General features: G+C 39.2%; 1 protein-coding gene across 1 annotated transcript in view; it reads left to right on the forward strand.

Moving 5' to 3' along the window:
- Positions 1 to 20509, forward strand: part of adgrb3 (adhesion G protein-coupled receptor B3) — a 104356-nt gene that overhangs the window by 60540 nt on the left and 23307 nt on the right. Inside the window, exons 9-16 of the mRNA XM_008321818.3 lie at positions 1063 to 1169; positions 2729 to 2923; positions 5376 to 5444; positions 8013 to 8121; positions 11799 to 11945; positions 12729 to 12804; positions 14331 to 14433; positions 14959 to 15002. Coding sequence (XP_008320040.1) covers positions 1063 to 1169; positions 2729 to 2923; positions 5376 to 5444; positions 8013 to 8121; positions 11799 to 11945; positions 12729 to 12804; positions 14331 to 14433; positions 14959 to 15002 — 850 coding nt within the window. The remainder of the gene's footprint in view (positions 1 to 1062; positions 1170 to 2728; positions 2924 to 5375; positions 5445 to 8012; positions 8122 to 11798; positions 11946 to 12728; positions 12805 to 14330; positions 14434 to 14958; positions 15003 to 20509) is intronic.

Consider the following 20509-nt stretch of genomic DNA (forward strand, 5'->3'; position numbering starts at 1 on the left):
CTCACGGAGCTGCTCGGGCATCCCATGCATATAGAGATGTTTTGTGTGCACCCAAAGAAAAGTGCACATCACCCACTAGGAGCTGTGGAGAAGGTGAGCGTAGGAGGTTTGGTTTTGATCTCTGACTGTCTGCCTTTGTTAGAGTGAAGGATAGACGGAGAGAGAGAGAAAGAGAGGGAGGGAGAAAGAGAGAGAACAAGACATAGCAGTTTATAAGAAACGCAGATGCCTGGGGAAATGTTTTGTACTGTGGGAGTTTTCCTGAGGATGTTAAGCACCTGTGTGTGTTGGAGCGGTGGGTTGATACGAGATGTGCACTCCACCAGGTCGACAGCTAGAAAGATGAGTGATGGCGAACCTCTATGTAGGATGTGTATGGGGATGAGGATTGATATTGGGTAGGTCTGCTATTTCAGGATCACTTTGTTAATGCCTGGCAGCTCACATAGCTGAGTGCGTAAGTAAGTCACTGGAACTTAAAACGGTGCACAATAATAGTCCTAGTGCCACTTGCTTAGAACCTGGAAGCCCCACTTCCAGTGAGGTTTGAACAAAAATGTCAGTTTTAAGGCAAATGACAAACAAAAAAATTAAATAATAAATTAAATTATGTTCNNTAATGAATTAAATTGTGTTCAGCATGATTATTTAAAAACAAATAACTGCATTTAACGCACAAAATTGCAGTATTAAGACCTCAGTCTTTTTCATGCCATGACTGTTATGTATGTTATGAATATTCTTTGTGATTTTATTTATAATCTGGATTCTCAATTCTGGTGCAACATTTAACAGGAATTAATGGTGGAGGGAAACAGAAGTGGGGAAAAAAAAGCAAATGTCTCTTGTGAATAGTATGTATTTCTGTCCTGTTTTTTGTCTCGTTCTTTCCACATCGTCTCCCTGCTTCCTACCACTTCCATCTGTCGTTCCTTTGGCCATCCTTTGGTCCTAATCCTCTCTCATCCCTCACCACCCAACACTACTCTCTCTACGCCTCCCGTCCTTTTTTTCTTTACCTTTTCTTCTCCAAATCTGTCACTGTCTCCTTCTCCTCCACAGGCACCACTAGTCGACGCTGCTCTTTGGATAACCGTGGTATGGCCTTCTGGGAGCAGCCCAGCTATGCTCGATGCATAACAAACGAATTCAGATACTTGCAGCAATCAGTAGGTGCAACGTCAGCTTCCTCCCACAGCCCCTGTTTTCAATGCATCATAAATTACCTCCCCGGTGCCTCAGCATCACGCTGTACCTAAAGATTAACCACTTTTAATACAGGAGCAAATCGCTTCACTGATTTTGCCATTTTTGTGAAGAATGATCACAGGCAAATGTTTTGTACGCTTGATTTCTAGCGTTTCCAGTCACATCTAGAAATACAAAAACAACGAGTTCTTTTGTTCTTTTATATGCTGGAGAACAATATATTTTTTCTCTTTGCCACATCCAAGGATAACATCTGCTCCCATAAATCACAATACATAAAGAAAGCACAATAAAGAAAACAGGACGTGCGGATTGATGGCTGACTCGGTAAAGAATATGAGCCACCATCTCTTTGCAAAGTGTACGGCAATGATGGGAGGGATTTTCAATGATTGAAAGCAGTTTGCACTGTGACCTAAGAGCCAAAAAAGAGTTATTCTATTTCCATGCTTTATGAATTTCCACCATAAATCACAGAGCTGTTTAGTGTTCATTCAGAAAACACACATAACAAGGAACAGATATCAGCTGTGAAGTAATACGTAGCTCTGATGTCTGGACAGTGTGTGATGTGAAAGATAAGATAGGTTGTCTGTAATAAAGTGGAGCTTGGACAGTGACCTTCTGCTCCCTGGTTTGTGGACCACTTTATTGATCTTACTCAGCACTTTTGGCCGACAGAGGTCTAAACTTTTTTAATAGGTTCTGCTTGGCACTATCTTCGGTGGTAAATGCATCAATCAATTTGTGAAAAATAATCAGACTAAATTTTTTTTACACATTTAAATGCATTGGCACAATGACACACAGTATATATAGTAGTTCCATCATTCATCTTGTCATCATTCACAGATGATGTGCATGTTATTTGCACACACTGCAGGAAAACATTTTTGTTTCACGACACAACTGAGGCTTAAATACCACCTCAACCCCCAGCATGAGTTTGGAGGAAGCTTAACTTCCTCTTAGTAATGACTAGAAAATTTAAGTTAAAATTTCTTGACATTTTTCCAATCAATAATTCAATCATTTGGAATTTAAGTGAAATGAAAACATCTTCCTGCTGTTATTTGTCTTTTTGGTCCAGCCATATACAGAAAAAAGTATTTTGTCAAACAATTTTTTTTTATTATTTTGTTAAATGACTAATCACGATTAATCTCGAATAATCGCGATTAGTTTTTAATGCACAGCTACACTGTGAGATACAAGATATGTATGGAATGAAAATCCACTGTGAGGATGACAAATGTAATTTCATTGTGAAATTTCTGGCAGACTATATTTGTCTTCTGCATCACTTAACCTTATACATATTGAGTGACACTGAAACATCCTTGAGACAAAATACCTTTCAGCCTGTCTTCCAGCTGCATGTGTCAGAGTTAAATCCTCGGAGAATCAGGTTCTTTATTTTCACCCCGTTGAATCCATTTGTGTAGTTTTGTGATTTCTGTCTGACAAACCCTGCTGAGGACACCGATGTCCCAAGTTCTTTCATCTCCTGTTTTTGGAGGTTCAGGGTCACCTTGCTAAAGGCCAGAGGATGTTGGCCGGGGATGGAATGTCCCAGGTCACGAAGAATCTGCTGGACCTTACCCAGAGGAGAAACTTCTACGCCGGTGACCTACTCTCGTCAGTGGAGATCCTCCGCAATGTGACAGAGACCTTCAAGAGAGCCAGCTACGAGCCATCGTCAGACGATGTTCAAGTAAGTGGACGACACATTTACAGTATTGGCAAATATACAAATTAAACATTCTCTGTTTTTTTTTTTTTTGGTTTTTTTTGCATCAAAGACACATTTTTCTAGAAATGTTTGTGCCTGAGAAATTAAAAACTTTAATTTTATTACAAGCTTCATTTCACGGGCAAAGAACCTTCATAGTAAAAGTACATTTCAAAATGTAACGTAAAAGCCCAACTATGGACAAGAATTGAAAATTAGCAACATTAAAAACGTTTCTGTATGGTCCCTATCAAAAAACAAGTATATTCTCAGATATTCTAAAAGGACAGGGGAGGATGTTTTAGGGAATGTTTTGTTAAAACCACTCTTAAAGGTCTGGACAGAGCCACAGTTGAACTGAAAGGTTCATAAGAGATGCTCTCTCAATTAGCAGGTTGTGTGGTAGCATGTGTGGCTAATTTAGTGACAATTCTCTCTGATAATTGGAGGTTAAAGGAAGTTCTTCCAACTGGGAAAGAGCGGTGTGCTGTGTGTGATAGTGTGGTGGGGTTAGTGCTTCAGTTCTTAAAGGACAAAGTGTCTCAACTTTTCTTGAAATGAAAATGTCACACTGTATTTGTATTAAGAATAGGACTATTCTCTTGTTTGACACAAGACACAGAAGTGAAAACATTTTTGTGGATGTGTCACAGGAGCAAAAACACGAGAGTAACGTTCTTTATCTCATCACGTCTGTGTGGTTCACCGCAGCCCTGATCCTCTATTTTGTCCAAACAGATAAAGATTACAGCGTAAGCTGAACCTTCATTGTCTGAGGGATAATCATGTCTCAGGAGCTGCGTCATTTTCAAAGACACTCTTTTAGCACATGGTTGTGGTTCTTGTGCCCCTAGTGTTAAGGGTTATAATTATCTTGTTTGTGTGTTTGTGTAAGTGTGTTAGATGTAATACAAGTATTAATTGTAGTGCTATCATAAAAGCAACCTTGTTGTGGAGTTGCAACAACACCCTGAATATTTTATGTGTGTTAATGGTTCACCACTACAGCTGCCGTGCATCCTTTCTTCCTTGGCGACTGCATTACATTTATTTAATTGCTTGTTTTCCTGCATAGAGGCAAACGCATCGGACAAACAAAATTAAAAAAATACATATTCTACTGCTTTCTGTTTGGCAGTAGAATGTTTTAATGCTTTGATTTTAATATACTGAAGGTTTAGCCAGTTTATAAATCCCATATGATGTTATGCTATATGCTGACGAGATGTTCTTTTTTCACTATACTGAATATGTAAATATACCCTTACAGTTACACATTAAATATAAAGAGAAAGAAAAAAAAACAGCTATCAAGAAGTCGTATCATGAATAGTGATGGTAAAAATGCGTCACTGTCTAAGCTGGGATTCCGTCCCCGTTCATTCAGGATTTAATTGGCACACTGCTTGTTCTACAGGTTAAGATGGAGAGATAATTAAATCTCCAAAATGTTCCACTCTCTTAAATATGCACTTTGAAATCCCTGTGGTATTTGGATTACAAAATGTCAGGGATGTTCTTTTCCTGAGTTTTCTGCTGGCAATATGCACATTAAAGGAGATCTAAAGTGCAAAGACTGCTGCTAATATGCCGCAGAAATTAAAGCCAAACGTTTTCTACGGATGGACGACCCAGATTGTGACTGGCCATTTTCACACCTTAAAAAACCTGTGAGATGAGGAAAGAGTCGTGTCTCTGGCCATGATGAGGGTTCTATAGTGTGTGTGTGTGAGTGTGTGTGGGCAGGCAGGCAGTGGAGCAGTCAGCCAGCCAGCCAGCCAGCTTTCCGCCTTCATGTGTCTCTGCGCTAATGCAGTGTTAAAGTGGGCACATTACCACCAGAGGGAGCATAAGCATTCAAGTAGAAAACAAGATAGCCTGTGTCAAGAGAGAGAGCCACTCCCTCAGGCACGGTGTAGACCAGACGAAATAACAGGGCTCAAGATCAGACAGGGGTCCTATTACTACTGCAGGCATGCACCTTCCTCCCCTCACCCCCTTTACCTCCAACGCACACACACACACACACACTCACCCCCCAAGCAACCGCAGCCTTCTGCAGCTGAAAAAAGTGACAATCCACACAGCTGTTCAAACATTCTCTTTCATGCCTTTTTTTCCTGATTGAAGCCCTCCTCTAGCACTGGGTGGTTGATGTGTGTCACCATGGTTCACAGCGTACTCCACCTTTTCTCTAATTATTTATCATCACAGTTTTAGAGGCAAATCTCTTTTTGCCATTAAGTCCTGACTGGGGGGAGACGGAGGATCATTATTCCCTCACAGAATTCCTTGGTTGTCTGTGATCATGAGAGTCAGGTTATTATCCACAAATGCCACCTCCCTGTGCATTGCTCTAGTTGCATCTTGCATGTAGAGCCGGTGAGTGGGTGTGTTATGTGTTTTTCTCTCTCTCTTTTTATCATCCCCACAGAATTTCTTTCAAATCATCAGCAACCTCTTGGAGGAGGAAAATAAGGAGAAATGGGAAGATGCACAGAAGGTAAGCACCTCGCAGTGCACACAGTTAATAATTAATGTTGCTGCACTCAGGGCTGTGTTCACCTCAGGAATTTTCCTGAAGTTTGTTTGTAGTTGTTCCATTTGAAAAGCAATGATTAAGGCCGGTCGGTGCTGATAGAATTTTCCACTTACACATATCATTGTGAAAGGTCATTTCGCTCTAGTAACACCACAAGAAAGCCAGTCCTCCAGTCTACCACTTGGTGGCAGCAGTGTCGTCACACTTTATGAGCAAGCAGTACCACTGCAGGATTCATTTTCTCCTGCAAACACATTGATTTATCCGCGTATTTACAAATCAGCCTAACTTTCAACGTGTTAATAAGTCGGTTTGAATTTAATTTAGTTCAGTCCGTTTGTTTCTTACACCTCGACACAGTGACAGCTGAAATATCAGGACATCTTGTGATGAGTTTCCTAAATCATCTCTAAACCTGTGTCCTGCAATCCAGCACAATGAAACTCTGACAAACACACCATCTGTGATGAATGCAAGTCTGCAGCGGGCATCTGCTCCACTGTCACAGTGACTGACACCGTGACAAATTTGACTTCAATTACATCACACCTGCACTGGAACGTGATTGAGAAAGAAGTCCTACAGCCTGCCAGATTGTTTTTTCAAGAATTAGGCTGAACGTTAGAGCAACACAAACACCGGCAGCAGTGGAAGTTCTTCCTGTTCCTGTCTGTACAGGCAGTAATTAGGCGTTTACTCAGCGCAGCTTTAGGTTGTCAGGCCCCAGAGACAGGTAATTGGTGAGAGGAACCCTTTAAATGAGCAGTTTCATCTATAAGAATACGTCACAGATAGACAAAGAGATGAGAGGAAGTATAGAAAAAGGAGAAATTGTCTCCATGATGGAGCACCCAGAAGAGGTATTTGACACGGGTAATTAATTCTACAGTTATTAATGTGTCTTTCTAAGGAGTGCTGCTTCACTTCTGGCACTTCGCTAAGTGGACACTGGCGTAGAGATGTCATCGGACACTTTTTTTTTTACCTCAGGTTCTGTTTTTGTTGCATTAATGAATGTCGGTGCAAAATCATCCACACCCTAAAACGCTGTGATGAAACATCTCGCTGTGAGGTTGTACCTGCTGTGGAGTCGACTGTGTGCAGTGATCACTGTATATTCACCTCCTGTCACTGTTACCATGGCAAGGAGAGGACGAGCTCTGTCTACAGGAGCTCCACTGCAGCCATTTCCCTCCGCTGCCTTCATGTCTTCTGGTTGCCATGGAGACCAGCAATGAGCATGACTGCACTGTGCGTCAGACATGCTGGAAGGGGCAACGTGATGTGCCTTTCCATCTCCACTATTTCTTTTACTCTGTTGCGTTGAGGGCTCTCAACTTTTAGCGCCACTGGTGCTGGAATTAGCAGCCGATACAGTGAACTCAGGTGAACACAGTCTGTTACCACAGATAGAAGAACAGCACTGGGGGTTGGTTACCTATCAAAACCAAGTTATTATTAACTGCCTGGTGCTACTAAAATCATCTGAATTAGCCCAATCGATCATTTGCTTGTTAAAAGTTGTGTAAGTACAAAAACATATAGAGAACAAATACAAATGAAAACGAAAGGTCAAAATGCTGCTGAGTTGTTCAGTGAATATAGCTCTCAGCTTCAATGTGTGGGAGGGGGACTATTTACAGACAATGAATGCAGAGTTCTTGTGCTGTTGTGCATACATAAATACTCACTAAACAGAAAAAAAAGAAATTAGCCAGCCCAACAACTGATGCATGATGGGACTTCATGCAGTTGCTGCCTAACTTCTTAGCCCCGTTGGTACTACAGTTTAATGCAAAGCTGCAGCTCAGAACTAGCTGAGCTGGAAAAATCCAATGGCATAATTAAAAATAATATGGCAAGTGTCAGAGGCGAGGTTAAAACCCCTGTGTCACGGTGAAGCCATGAAATAAAAAAATATGCTCTAATGCTCTAATATAAATTAAATGTAAAAAAAAAAAAGTGTAGAAGTGTCATAAAAATGTTTAACACCAGTGACCGTGTTGTAGCATAAAACACTTGATTTTTTTTTTTTAATATCACAACAACAGGAAAAAAAATGTTGGTCCCACAAATCAAATCCTCTTATTAGGTCTGACCCACGGCCACAGTTGGCAGCCAGGACAGCGCTTCAGTCTTTGAAGGTCACTTATTGGATTAGTGTGGCCTGAGTTTATTGACTTGGAAGAAAGAGCTGACTGGACCTGGCCTGTCGTGGACGTAGCTGTCCATGGTGCTGAATCCCTGCCTCTGCAGTCTCATATGAGTGCTGATGTCCTCAGAGTAGCACCTAAAGCCAAGGGAACACTTTTGACTTGGCAGGGATATTAAGAAGAGAAGCCAATATAATATTCTGTTATCATTTTTATTTTTGAATTTATTACAGCTCTCATTACAATATTATGCATTTTTAACTTCTTAAACTTGCTGCATCAGTGTGTATCTAACATTACAGGTATCCTAGGTTGTATAAATAAAGACATGTTAACTTATTATATTATGTTAAAATGTCTTTTTTGTTCGGTCTAGATCTATCCAGGAGCAGTTGAACTCATGCAGGTCATAGAGGAATTCATCCACATCGTCGGTTTGGGCATGAAGGATTTCCACAACGCCTATTTGATGACTGGAAACTTGGGTAAGACTCAAAGTCCAACTGTTTTTATTATTTATTTGAGTTTTACAGGAACACATAATCCCGATGAACTGCTGACACCTTGTGTCAATTTCTTTAGTCTAATTAATTTAAGATAAACGATGGATGGTAAGAGTGTGGGAGGGAAATTACTACGAATCAATAATGTTAATTAATACCAAGATTGTGCCGTTAATGGGATAAATTATATTTAAAAAAAGCACTTAACTCTAAATTCTATATTTAGAACAGTTTAGAAATGACTAGAATGAAAAGATTTCTTATAAAATAGGTTCTATATTTGTGTGATTTATGTGATAATATGGGGTTTGTAAGTGTTATTTTTTTAAAACCTGAGCATGTCTTTGTGTAACTTATTTAACAGCAATAAAAAATACATTTATCATTTTGTTTGATTACCAGACCTGGAAAATATTTCCCGTGCCTTAAATAAAAAAAAGTGTGTTTTAAATGGAAGAGAAATCACGACTTTCTCTTTTCAGCTGTAATGAGGTTGCAAACATTTTTCTGCACCACTGATTGGAATCCAAATTATAATTCCCCTTCTAAGGGAAAAGCAGTTTCCAGAAATGAGCCTTTGAGCAACACTTTTCCTCCCTAATGTTCTCCTGGGTTCTTTTAGCTTCTGTCGCACAGCCTCGTGGATGATCTAAAGTCTCTGTGGCATTTCAGGTTTTACTAAGATGTAAATGGTGCCTCACTGGCGTGGAAAAGAAAAGAAGCAGAGGGTTGATTTATTCATGCCAGTGAATAAGAGTATGTACAGCTGTGCTCGTAGGCAATTCCTTTGACAGAGTGAGACTTCCATGTACTGTATTTTCACAATGGCTAACATTTGACCCACTTCTAGCAAACACTTGCACTCAATGTCTCCTAATGGTATATGATTTCCATAATGATGAATGCTGCAGCTCGTCCCTAGGAATAGTTTTACCAAACACGGTACACACAGCCATCAAAATGCCATTATGAGACACTGTAAGAGCAAAATTAAGTAACGGACACATGGATATCAGGACAAATGCATTTGATAATGTTGTCAATTAATGATTACTTTCAGAGACCGTGGAGTTAACCTCCCCCAGTTTTCCCCATAATGTTGTTTGTCCAATCCTGGTGCCACTACAACAGCAAAGCATTAACACGTGACTCCTGCTTTATTGACTCAATGTAAATTATTCTGTAAAAATAGGCAGCTGTAAATATTTAAATATATTCATACAATTTCTGAGAAAGTAAGAATTTTTTTTTGCATGGTCTTTGCTCCTTTTTGCGAATCTGAAAATTAAAATGTATGCAGAACAGTAGTGCAGATTAACAAAGCACATTAATTAAACTCATTTTCGCTTTTATTTTAAAGGTGATTACTTCCTTTGTAATGTGTCAAATTACAGACACAATTAGTTTCATTAATCTCAAAATGGACGAAAAAAAAGCAATAGAAAAAAAATAGCTGTACATCATCCGATGAGTGAGCTTTCATTTGGGTTACGCCGCTGAACAATGAAATTTATCATAAATGACTGATGGTGACGTTGATGAGACTAAATTTCACTCTCCATGCACTGGACTGTGCTAACAACCTGTTTAGCAACAAATTAAATTCTGATAAATTAGATAATCACCAAAGGAGCAAAACACATTTTTTTGTTTTTGTTTAGATTTTGTTTTAATTAGATTCTGTTGATTAACTTTCTTAGCTCTGTTCCCTACTAAAAGTACCTGATTATATTATTTGGACCATTGTTTCTTTATGAAAGCGTGATTAAAATAGGACGTGGAATAATAAGCAGGAAGTTCAGGTGAGCGCCATGAAATGTTTTGGCCCTTTGTAATGTTTAAATTAAGCAATGAGTGTGAAAAACAATGGAAAGCGAAAAAAAGTTTTTAAAATTGTTAAAAAATGTATGAATCTGGAATTTAGGAATTTCTTACAAAGACTTCAAAAAAAATCTTTCTGATTTATTTTATTTTTTTAATTTATAACCTTTTCAATTGTATTTTGAGAGTCCGATGCAAAACACAATTCTTATAAAGCATGATTCAGCCATGGAGTGCAGGGAGTTTTCAGGTTAATTTGTTTTCCCCCAATTACGGGACACGGTGTTGGTCGTTAGCCACACAGGGTTTAGCAAAGTCATCTGAGCTGCGACTATTTTGATTAAAGCATTGAAAAGTCTTGTCTCCGCCGGTCGAATCTAAGTAGACGGTATCTGGCTAAGTAAGATATCGTGGCATCATTTCGTCACTAATTTATGGCGGCCTTCTGACACCTCCATAAATACTGGCTGTCAGAAGTGCCTCGTCCTCTGTCCTCCCACTTTTAGTCAAATAACCTAGATTGGGTGAGGCTATGCACTCCAGCAAGTTGTTCTCTCATCCAACAAGTGCAGGACAAAGTGAAACCCAGGACACAGTGTGAAGGCGGAATACATGACTGTTTGTGGATGTTTTTATTTAAAATTCCACTCTAAGCCTGAGCATTATGGAAATGTTTAGATGATTTATTATAATCACAGGGAAACCAAGAGAGCAGCAGTTTCTAATTGATTTGTTTGTTTGTATTTACGCGTAAATGGTTTCTGACTTTGACAGGTAGCCGAACACAAACGGTTGTAATGAGCACCGCCGTAATTCTCTGACTAAATCTGTGTTCAGAAACATCAGAGCAGGACACTGTGGATGCTGTATGAGCCGACACAGATGACATTAACATGTAGAATTACCCAGAATTCCTTCTCTCTCGGCCACTGCTGTTCCCTACATCAGCTGTGAACAGGCCTCTATCAGGGTCATTCCCAACACACAGCCCATCCACCTCCTACTGCCATGCAGTGGTAATACGGAGATTTAAAATGTAAAACCAACATCCTGTGCAACCCCGAAGCGTCTGCATCAATGCTTGGATTAGCATCAGATTAACTTCACTAGAGCTCCTGCTGACTGAGAGTCAGTAAAGTGATGATGTAAGGTGGTATTTCTTTTTGTTGTTCTCTTGAAGTACTCCGACTTATCAGGTAGGAAACTCAGCAGGTCTAGAACAGCAACTTGTCATGTTTTGGTTAAATACTGCGTTAGAGTGGAGAGGAGTGGAGATTAATGTGAAGGGGATATTTTGTTCACATTTATATTGAGTTACATTTGAATTGAAGCTGAGGACAAATTCATCATTTTTATGAGCCAGACACTGACAGGGGACAATGACAAACAGACTGATTTTGAATAATTACATATAGTTCCAATAGAAAACAGATTACCATAAATCTTAGCGCTCCCCTGTGAGATATAAACTAAACTTAAATCACAACAGGACAGATTTTAGGCTGTAAGGTTTCATAAAAGGGGTTGTTTGAATCAGTGTTTCTTTATATTAACCTTCGGCTAAAATCTCAGCCTGTTTAGTTGAAGATATCACTTATATACTGGCAGGAATTGAAGAAAGATACTCAATCTTCAATAGCTCTGATGACCTTTGTTTTGTTTTCATAGCTATCTGCTGCCATCTAGCAGAAGTATTTAATTGTTCTGCCTTGTATGGCCATCAGATAAATCAGATTTAAAATTTTAATTATTATATATANAACCTATTCAACCTGATTCCTTTGTTATACATGTATTCCATTTGAGTAAATACTGGTCTGTTTGTTTAAAATCTGCAGTGGCCAGCATCCAGAGACTTCCAGCAGTATCAGTGATGACTGACATCAACTTCCCCATGAAGGGTCGTAAAGGAATGGTGGACTGGGCCAGGAATTCTGAGGATAAAGTGGTCATCCCAAAGGGCCTCTTTGTTTCCCAGTCAGCAGGTACGTGACTGGATAGATGTCAACGAGTCGTCCTATTTCCACTCAGAATTATCCATCTTCACGACTCAACACCACATGAACAGACGGCAGGTGCAGACTTTATTCTCCAAAAGATATAGATATAAAAAACAGCAGTAATATGTCTGCAATCTGCCAAGAGAAATGCAAGATGAATGTGTAGTGGAGACATTACGATGCATCCAGGGAGCATTCCTGAGAAACAGAAAAGGAATATCTTTACAACACAGCCACAGCTGAATGGTTCTGCTTCAATTGCTTTGTCTGAAAACTTCACACCCCCACATCAGTCACCGGCAGTATGCAGGAAACTGATAATTCTCCACGCTTCAGCCCTTGGAGTTTTAGGAATGTAAAATAATGCCAGAAGACTCCACACAAGCCAGTTCCGATCGTTCAGTCACCGAGCCTTTTTCAAAACTCAGCATTTTAGCATCCCTTTCAAACGCTGCCAGTTCCCACAGTATATCGTCAATGCAGCGCCAGACAATTTGGTTAATTTCCGTGATTAATCTTATTTTCGATATTTCAAAGATAACAAAAGATGGATGAGATATCTCTGGATATCCTGATGCCAGCCAATCACATTTGGACACAGTCAACAAAGTCTAAAAATAAAAGCTGCAAAATTTGAAAATAAAAATGAGTCACTATTTCACCAAGGTCAACCAGGTACTACGAAGGGTAACAATACTGACATCTGTCACCTCTACTCACTTAAAGGCACTGACAACGGCATTTCTCACTTTTGTTTTCCTCTTATAGATATTGAAGGTTCTCCCGTCTTCATTCTGGGAACAGTTCTGTACAAAACTCTTGGACTCATGCTGCCCTCACCAAAGTAAGAGAACTTTATCCTTTTTTTGTGTGTGTTCCTGCAGCCTAAAAACCATGGTTCTGAAAACTTAGCACTTTGTACCATCTCAAAAATATCCATTCCACCAGTAAAAGCAAATTAAAAATACAGCAGCAGAGGAAGAGCCAGTCACGAAGCGCAGTAAAGGAGGAATTTAATTAGAATAAATACAACTCTGAAATCACAAAACACACGTAAAAACACACTGTGCAGGCAAGAATACAGCAGACTCGCCTCATCCTTATGGGAATCCAATTCTCCCATGTATCACTAGAAAGACCCCAAACACCAGCTGTGGTGTGCGTACCACAGTTTGAGAACCACTGCCTAGATTATCTTAAACAGAGGACCAGATCGGTCATGCTTCTTTTGGAAAGTGAGGATGACTAACTGTCTTCAACCCAGCAGGGGGTGCTATAGATGTATTTTAAACACCCTGGTCTGTGTATTAGTGTATATCTATGTAATCATCTCACTTAGCCAATTAACTTACAACAGTCAGACTTTCCCTTTTCTTTGCCTCTTGACGCAAGTCAGTTAATTGCAAATGATTGCATTACTGCCTCCTACTGGGTCAAATGTCCTCTTGTAAACACTTACATAAGGAAACAGACGAGCTATGTTTACATGTGCTGTATGTAAAAAAAGAAAACATGAAAATTTAATTTTGGAAACATTTCAATTTTAATTTTTGATCACACAGATTATCTTTACTGAGTACAACATGTTGGTTGATGTTTGTCAATCATTCCACTTTGAAAGCAACATCGGCATTTATAAGAGCCTTCCCAATTGGTCATGACAGTTGATTGAAATGAAGGTGTTTAATTAGGAGATAGTAGATAACAGTAGGATATCTGCAGGACAGCCAGCAGGCGTCAGACACCAATCAACAGATCTTTTGGCACAAACAGGCCAAGGACAGAGCGGTCACATCAGTACTGGACCAGACCAGCCCTCACTGTGGTGCAGCAGCAGCAGATTCCACTGGAGCACAGAAAGAATGAAGCTCTGGAAATGACAATAAAGTTCACATTGTCTGAAATAACAAGAGCATCAGATGGTATTTCAGCGCCTCAGCTCGTGAAGCTTCAAATAAGAAAAGTAAATGTCAGACGTTTCTGTGCACTTAGAGTGAAGGACTTAAGAACCCGCCCGCTGCACCCAATGATTTCCATCTGTACAAAGTAACAAAGAGTGACTGACTTGTTCTCTTTGGAAAAGGTCAGACAGAAATGTCCTCAGATCAAGTGTATCTGGCAAAGTGCTGCGGAGATCTCACCTCCAGTAACTCTGTGTCATTTTCAGTTCCCATTCTCAGGGAGCTCTTGCAGATTTATGCCTGATTTATGAAGTTGCATAGTTACAAAAGAAATTTGAGTAGATGGTCTCATCCTCTAAGCCTGATTTTAGAATGATTCTGACAAAGCTCACAAATAATGCAATGAAAAATTAATTATCAGAGGAAAGAATTGTTCTTTTTCTATGGATTTGTTTTATGTTTGACTCAGGAACTACACGGTCGTCAACTCCAAGGTCATCGCTGTAACTGTGAGACCGGAGCCCAGGACGAGTGAGTCTCACTTGGAGATCGAACTGGCTCACCTGACCAATGTAAGCGCCAACGACATCATTTCTTTATCCTATCATAACAACAATTACGCCCTGACATATATATGTTAACTTTTTGGTTTTTACTCTTCGTCTGTAACCAAATACTGTAATTCCTTTCCTGATAAGATTCTGCTAAGATTCTTTTTATTTATTTAAAGGAGAAACACATATTTGAATGTGACCACAGCTCAAACCTGCGTCTCTTTGTAGGCCTGAACACAAAGGTGCTTAAATGGCCCAATAATTAATTTCCAAGTCGGATAATTACAAGGACAATCCTTTTTATGATCCAGACCTTGTTTTCCATCTGAGAGATAAAAGACATGCAATTCTGAAAGGGTCAACAAACCCTGAAATGTGCTGGAGTAATGGAGTTCTTATTACAATTTATGGTTTACGGTGAAGGGAAAAACAGAGAAGGGCAAATGTGACATTTGTTTATAGTGTTGGAGGAGGCGGGGGGTAATTAGAATGATCATCAATGGTCGTCAAATTTGCACAATGAATTTTTTTCCTGTCTTCCAGGGAACGATGCAGCCTTACTGTGCACTGTGGGACAGCGCTGTAACGTAAGTAGAATGTTTTCTAAAGAATTAACAAGGCGCTGTGGCTTATACCTGGTCCTGAGGACCAATGATGTTTTGAGCGTGTTTGTGAAACTCAGCAGACAGCTGGTCTGTGTCCAATGATGTGGCAGAATTTGGTCATTTCTTCATCGGAGCCTCTCAATGTCTCCCTGGAGACCATACATCACAGATGTGGTGTGTAGTTTTAAGGCCTTTGTGATTAACACCTACTGGCTGAGGGCCAGTAAATGTACTGTGGTCTTGACTGCACCAGGAACTGACAGCACTGCCTGCAGTGGGAGATTTATACTAAACCCCAGTGAATGTCCTGAACATTGAATATGTTCTAAAAAAAATTATATTGAAAATGTTATTTTTGTGTTTAGTTTAGTTTGTATTTAATTTAACAACTATTAAAAGGCACATTTAGTAACAGCAGGTTTCATATTCAGGTTCATACATATTTGACGAGAAACCAATGCCATCAAGGCATCTGCATATTCAATTCCAAATTTAATTAAAATTCTTTTCAAATAAAAGTATACAGAAAATGACTTGGATTTCAGTGTTGAAAAAACTCAATAAAAGGCTGACATTTAAATGTGTAAATACTTTTATACAAACCATACAAAATGATAAGTCAAAGGAGAGAGCAGGTTCAGTACTGTGAGGTTTCTTCTAGGTCTAAATATATCATTTTTGAAATGATAAAACTCATATTATATTAAATACATAGATCTGCATGTCTCCACTGGTCAGTTCTGGAAACCCAGAGCACAATCTACAATGCAGCAGGTTTATTACAAAAAGCAAAACCAAGTAAACTCACTAACAGGATGTTAGTGCAGAAGCTTAAAGTGAATATAAATTAAGTATAAGTGTTCTGATTATGAGGAAATATATTAGAGAGGAAAAACACATTAATGACATCTATTCCTATTTACATTTAAATTCATTAAAACTTTTTTAGCTCTAAATTTGATGTGTTTGATATGTGTCTTTGTAAGTTTGGTGTTTTTGTCCTGCCAGCTTGGTGACGTGACGTTGTCTAAGTTATTGTGACTTATCTGTGTCCCTTTGGCTCTCCTCTGGCTTTAGGGAACGTTTTTTTGTTTGTTTGTTTTTCTGGTCAGTATGTAAAAGAAAAAACAGATTTGTGTACAGGACTTTGAATACAAAGCATGGAGAGTGTCATACACTGTAATGTGTGGGGGAAAAAAGCCCTTTGTGTCAGGCACCATTTGTTAAATGTGATGAATCATCACCGCTCATACATTTGTTTGGGTGAGCTGCGAGCGGACACACAGTTGTCCTCCTGCTGTTGCATCTCCGTGAGGAACTGCTCCTCATTGGTTAATCTGCGTGTGTATTCAAAACCAGACCAAAAACCTGCCCGTGAAGTGTAACTCCTAGCTACAACCTGCGACCTAAAAGCAGAACATTAGTGCCTTTTGAACTAGCCTCATGCTAAAGACGATAAGTAGGTAGCAAAATGTAAATTATTTTTTACCTTATAAAGCTAATATGGTTCTCATTATTTGAACGTAGGAATGGATTTTAATTAAAATTGTACGAGCTGAGGCAACTAGAATAGCCTTTATTCTAGTTTCCTTATCAGTGGCTATAAAGGCAGCTGCGCTTGAGTCAGTGAAGGCACCACTTCATTTTCAAACAGCACGAGAATGCGTGCTTGGTGCGTCCTCTATCAGTGTATCTGAGGACAATGTACTATTTTTGAAGCAGAGAAAATACAATTGGGACGATTGTGCTCCCTTCTCTTTTCACTGACTTTCACCAACTCACTCCATAATATCAGCGTTTCTCTCCACTCCACCCAAAGTCATTACAATCAAAGCATCACTGAGTGGCTCCGCAGATCGATTATCCTGTTCATTTCAAACAGTTGGCTCATCCTGGTGCAGAACAGGAGCCACTCTCAGGACTGATGAAGGGAGTAATACACCATCTGTCAGCCATGTTGGCTCAAAGCGGACGCGAGCGTTGACTATAACAATAAGGACAAGAAAAATGGTTTTTAGTTGTGGAAAAAAGGCTGTCTTTAGTATTTACTGCTCTAGTGACTCATGTCATCTAAAGATTCTCACTTTTTGTTACAGGATTTTGTTTAATATGTAAATTTGAGAAAAAAGACAATAAAGTAAAATACTGTAAACATACTTGGGGTCAGATACAGAGCTTTGCAGTACACTTGAGCAAAGTGTACTGCATGTTTCTTTACCAATGACATACACTGAGAGTTCCCTACTATATCCTCACGGTCCAATCACTCTTCTTCCCCCTGTTTCATTTTACCAAGATATATTATAAGTCAGTTCTACCCGGCAACTCACACCTATGTAGTTTCTTCTTCCACGTCCTGATTGGCTCGGTACAGTAGCTCGGCCATAAATAGCTTGTAACTTCAGCAAAGAGCACAAATAATGTGTGTTTGTGCAGCAGACAGTGTGTGGCTGTTTCTCACACTTGTTTCTGCACAAACTGTAATCGTACACACAAATTATATCTTGTGCGAGACCCGACAGAGTTGAAATACACCAACATTGCCGCCTCGCTCGCTCACTGTTTCCAACGACTCTTTCTTTCTTTCTTTCAGACACTCTCACATTTAGACGTCTGTACATAAAATAAACTGTACATTTCAATCGAACGTAAATGCTTACTGTCATACTGACGGGCCTGGTAAACAAAAACAAAAACAGAATTCTCATCTGGCTTCAAGTTAGTCCATACATCTGCAGGGCAAAGTTCAGTTAAAGAAAAATACTGAATACTTTTCACTTCTAAGTTTGGTAAAATACCATTACAAGTGCTGTGCAACACGAACTACATTCCTACTAGAAATATAGCATTTGAATTTAATGAAGTAGTAATTAGAACAGCATTTGGCCACACAGATACATAGGGTCAGTGTTGCTGCCTTACAGCCAAAGGTCACTGGTTTGATACCCGGTGGCCTGATACCAGTAATTTAAAATCTGATCTGACTAGTAGTATTTTTATTTGTGTACTCACAGAGCAAAATACAATCAAGTTATGTTGGAATGAATGAATGAACTAATGTTATGTTCTGATTGCCCTGTGATAGTCTTTACCTTTCAGCCAATGAGAGTTCAGGCTCCTATTTTAGTCTTAACTTCAAGAAATCACAATAATGCAATAAAGTTTGATTATGTTCAGCTTAATGAATCTTGGAACTCATCACAATTTAAGTGGTTTGAACAAATCACAAATTTACTTGGATAACAGTAATTATTTGTCTAAGCTGTGACTAATTCACCAGAACACGGGAATTCCGTAATGGCATTACGGCTAGTTCTCGCCTTTCTCTTGCAATTAGTTTCACAGTCCTCGGAGTCTTTGTAAATCCGTGCACAGAGAGCTTTTCATCACTGGTTGTCAGGATCACAGATGTTTTTACGAACCCTCCCTGAATACACAGCAGTGGTGTAACGGCGTAATATCAAACTAACAGGGAAAACCTGCTGCTGCAAACATCGCAACAACTTAGCATCACGGCAGCATCACAACGCATCACCGAGAGGTGACATGTTTTCTGAAGGTGGTCAATCCCACTATAGTTGTACTGGTCATTGTAGTACTCTGTGGGTGTGCCTGTGATCTTTATGTACCTGTATGCAATCCAAAATGAGAGAAGAAGAGAGGTTACAGTGGACAGTGGTCAGTGGTCTGTGGTCAGTGGTCAGTGGTCAGTGGTCAGTGGTCAGTGGTCAGTGGTCAGTCAATGTGCTTCACTTAAATACATGCATTGACATTTTTTTAAATTAAATAAAAATAAATTATATAATTATAGCGAGCTAAGTTTCTCACAGAATATATAAAGTACATACAATTGATTGACAACTGCAACAAAGCGATAAGCGATAATAAAAACTGAGGCTTGTATTTTGTATTTTTTGGCTTTTACCCAAATCGTATTTATTTATTTAAACTTCATCTTACCCTTGAGATAAAACGTCTTTTCCGAGGCAGATCAGGCCAAAGGGGTTCATCAGGAGAATATAATCCATGAATAAAACAGAAACCTGACATGGATTTTAGAAATCATCAAAAAATCATTCCGAGCAGTTCAAAGGTAGCAGTAGCATTCTTGAATTTAAAAAGTCCCAGGGAGGTAAGGAGCTGCAGCTGAAGCAGCAGGTGAAGTAGTTTCAGTAGTAGAAGTATAACTTGCTTATGAATGTCAGTCCCAAAAAAACACATATTTTGAAAAATATTTTTTAGCAATAAATCAAGCTGAGTAGTAGTAGAAGTAGTAGTAGTAGTAGTAGTAGTAGTAGTAGTAGTAGTAGTAGTAGTAGTAGTAGCACTATGAGAAAAAAACCTGTAGAATTAACCTAAGATCTGTGAGTACATCCGTATAACCAAAAACCTTTGTTTTGTCTTTAATGCAAGATCTTTCTTTTCATGGTGAGATCTGAAGAACCTTATTAAGATCTGGCCACGATCCCTTCCCTCTCCACGCCTCTGTATCTTCCTGACAAATGCATACAGTTCATTATCTCCCTCGTCCGCTACCTGTTAGAAGATCCCTTCACTCAGGATTAATGGCATCACTTCCTGCGGCCAGAAATGATGTCCACTGTTAAAGGAGCATTATATTTTACTGGAATGGCCTGCTCCTTCTCAACCTTCCTGAGACTCACATTTCAATACAACAGCAATCAAACAAACTGTAGCGAAAAACACGACAACAAACGCACACTTGTTGACATTTTCAAACAGTAGATTTGTCTATTATTTATTTATTTATCTATTTATTTTACTACGTGTTGACAGTCAGCCTCACTGAGATCATTCTGAACACGTAAAAACGTCCATCTCTGATGAGATCTGTGATGGATGTTGTATGTATTTTCCCCGACATTGTTTCCCCCACTCCCCTAACTGTCATTTTGTATCAGACTTTTACGACTTGAATAGAATTTTTTTATAAAGTGCATCACTAAAGGTGCATTCTTAGTCCCGGTGGTGTCTGGACCTGAAAAATATAGTCTAGACATATTTATTGTAAGCAAAACAGTGCATACTCTGTCGGTGGACATTCACCTCACGGAGCCGGACAGTTCATCTGGTCTGACCATCATGAGATTATGAAAGTGCCTCGGTAATTTAAATCTGTCAGAGTTAAGTCAAGAGCAGGCACACTAGTGTAATTTAACCAGCGCATATTACTGTTTTACATAAATCTAATCATCTGACTCACCCATAATGAATCAACAAGAGCGAGTGATGCATTTGACTTCAGGGACCAGTGGTTCCCGCCTGAGTATGACAGGATGTTAGAGTAAAAACCGTTAAACCAATATCATAGCGTTGACTCATTTTGACGACTGAAAATCTCAATTCTTACCTCAAATTATGGCTAAATCTTTACCCTGAAAATGTGGCTCCATCCTGCTAACATTAACAGCTGGCTTTTTTTCTTTTTTGGGTTTAAAATTATATTTTCAACCAGAATATGTCAATTG

Source organism: Cynoglossus semilaevis, chromosome 12, assembly GCF_000523025.1.
Source record: "Cynoglossus semilaevis isolate Cse_v1.0 chromosome 12, Cse_v1.0, whole genome shotgun sequence".
NCBI classification, from domain to species: domain Eukaryota; kingdom Metazoa; phylum Chordata; class Actinopteri; order Pleuronectiformes; family Cynoglossidae; genus Cynoglossus; species Cynoglossus semilaevis.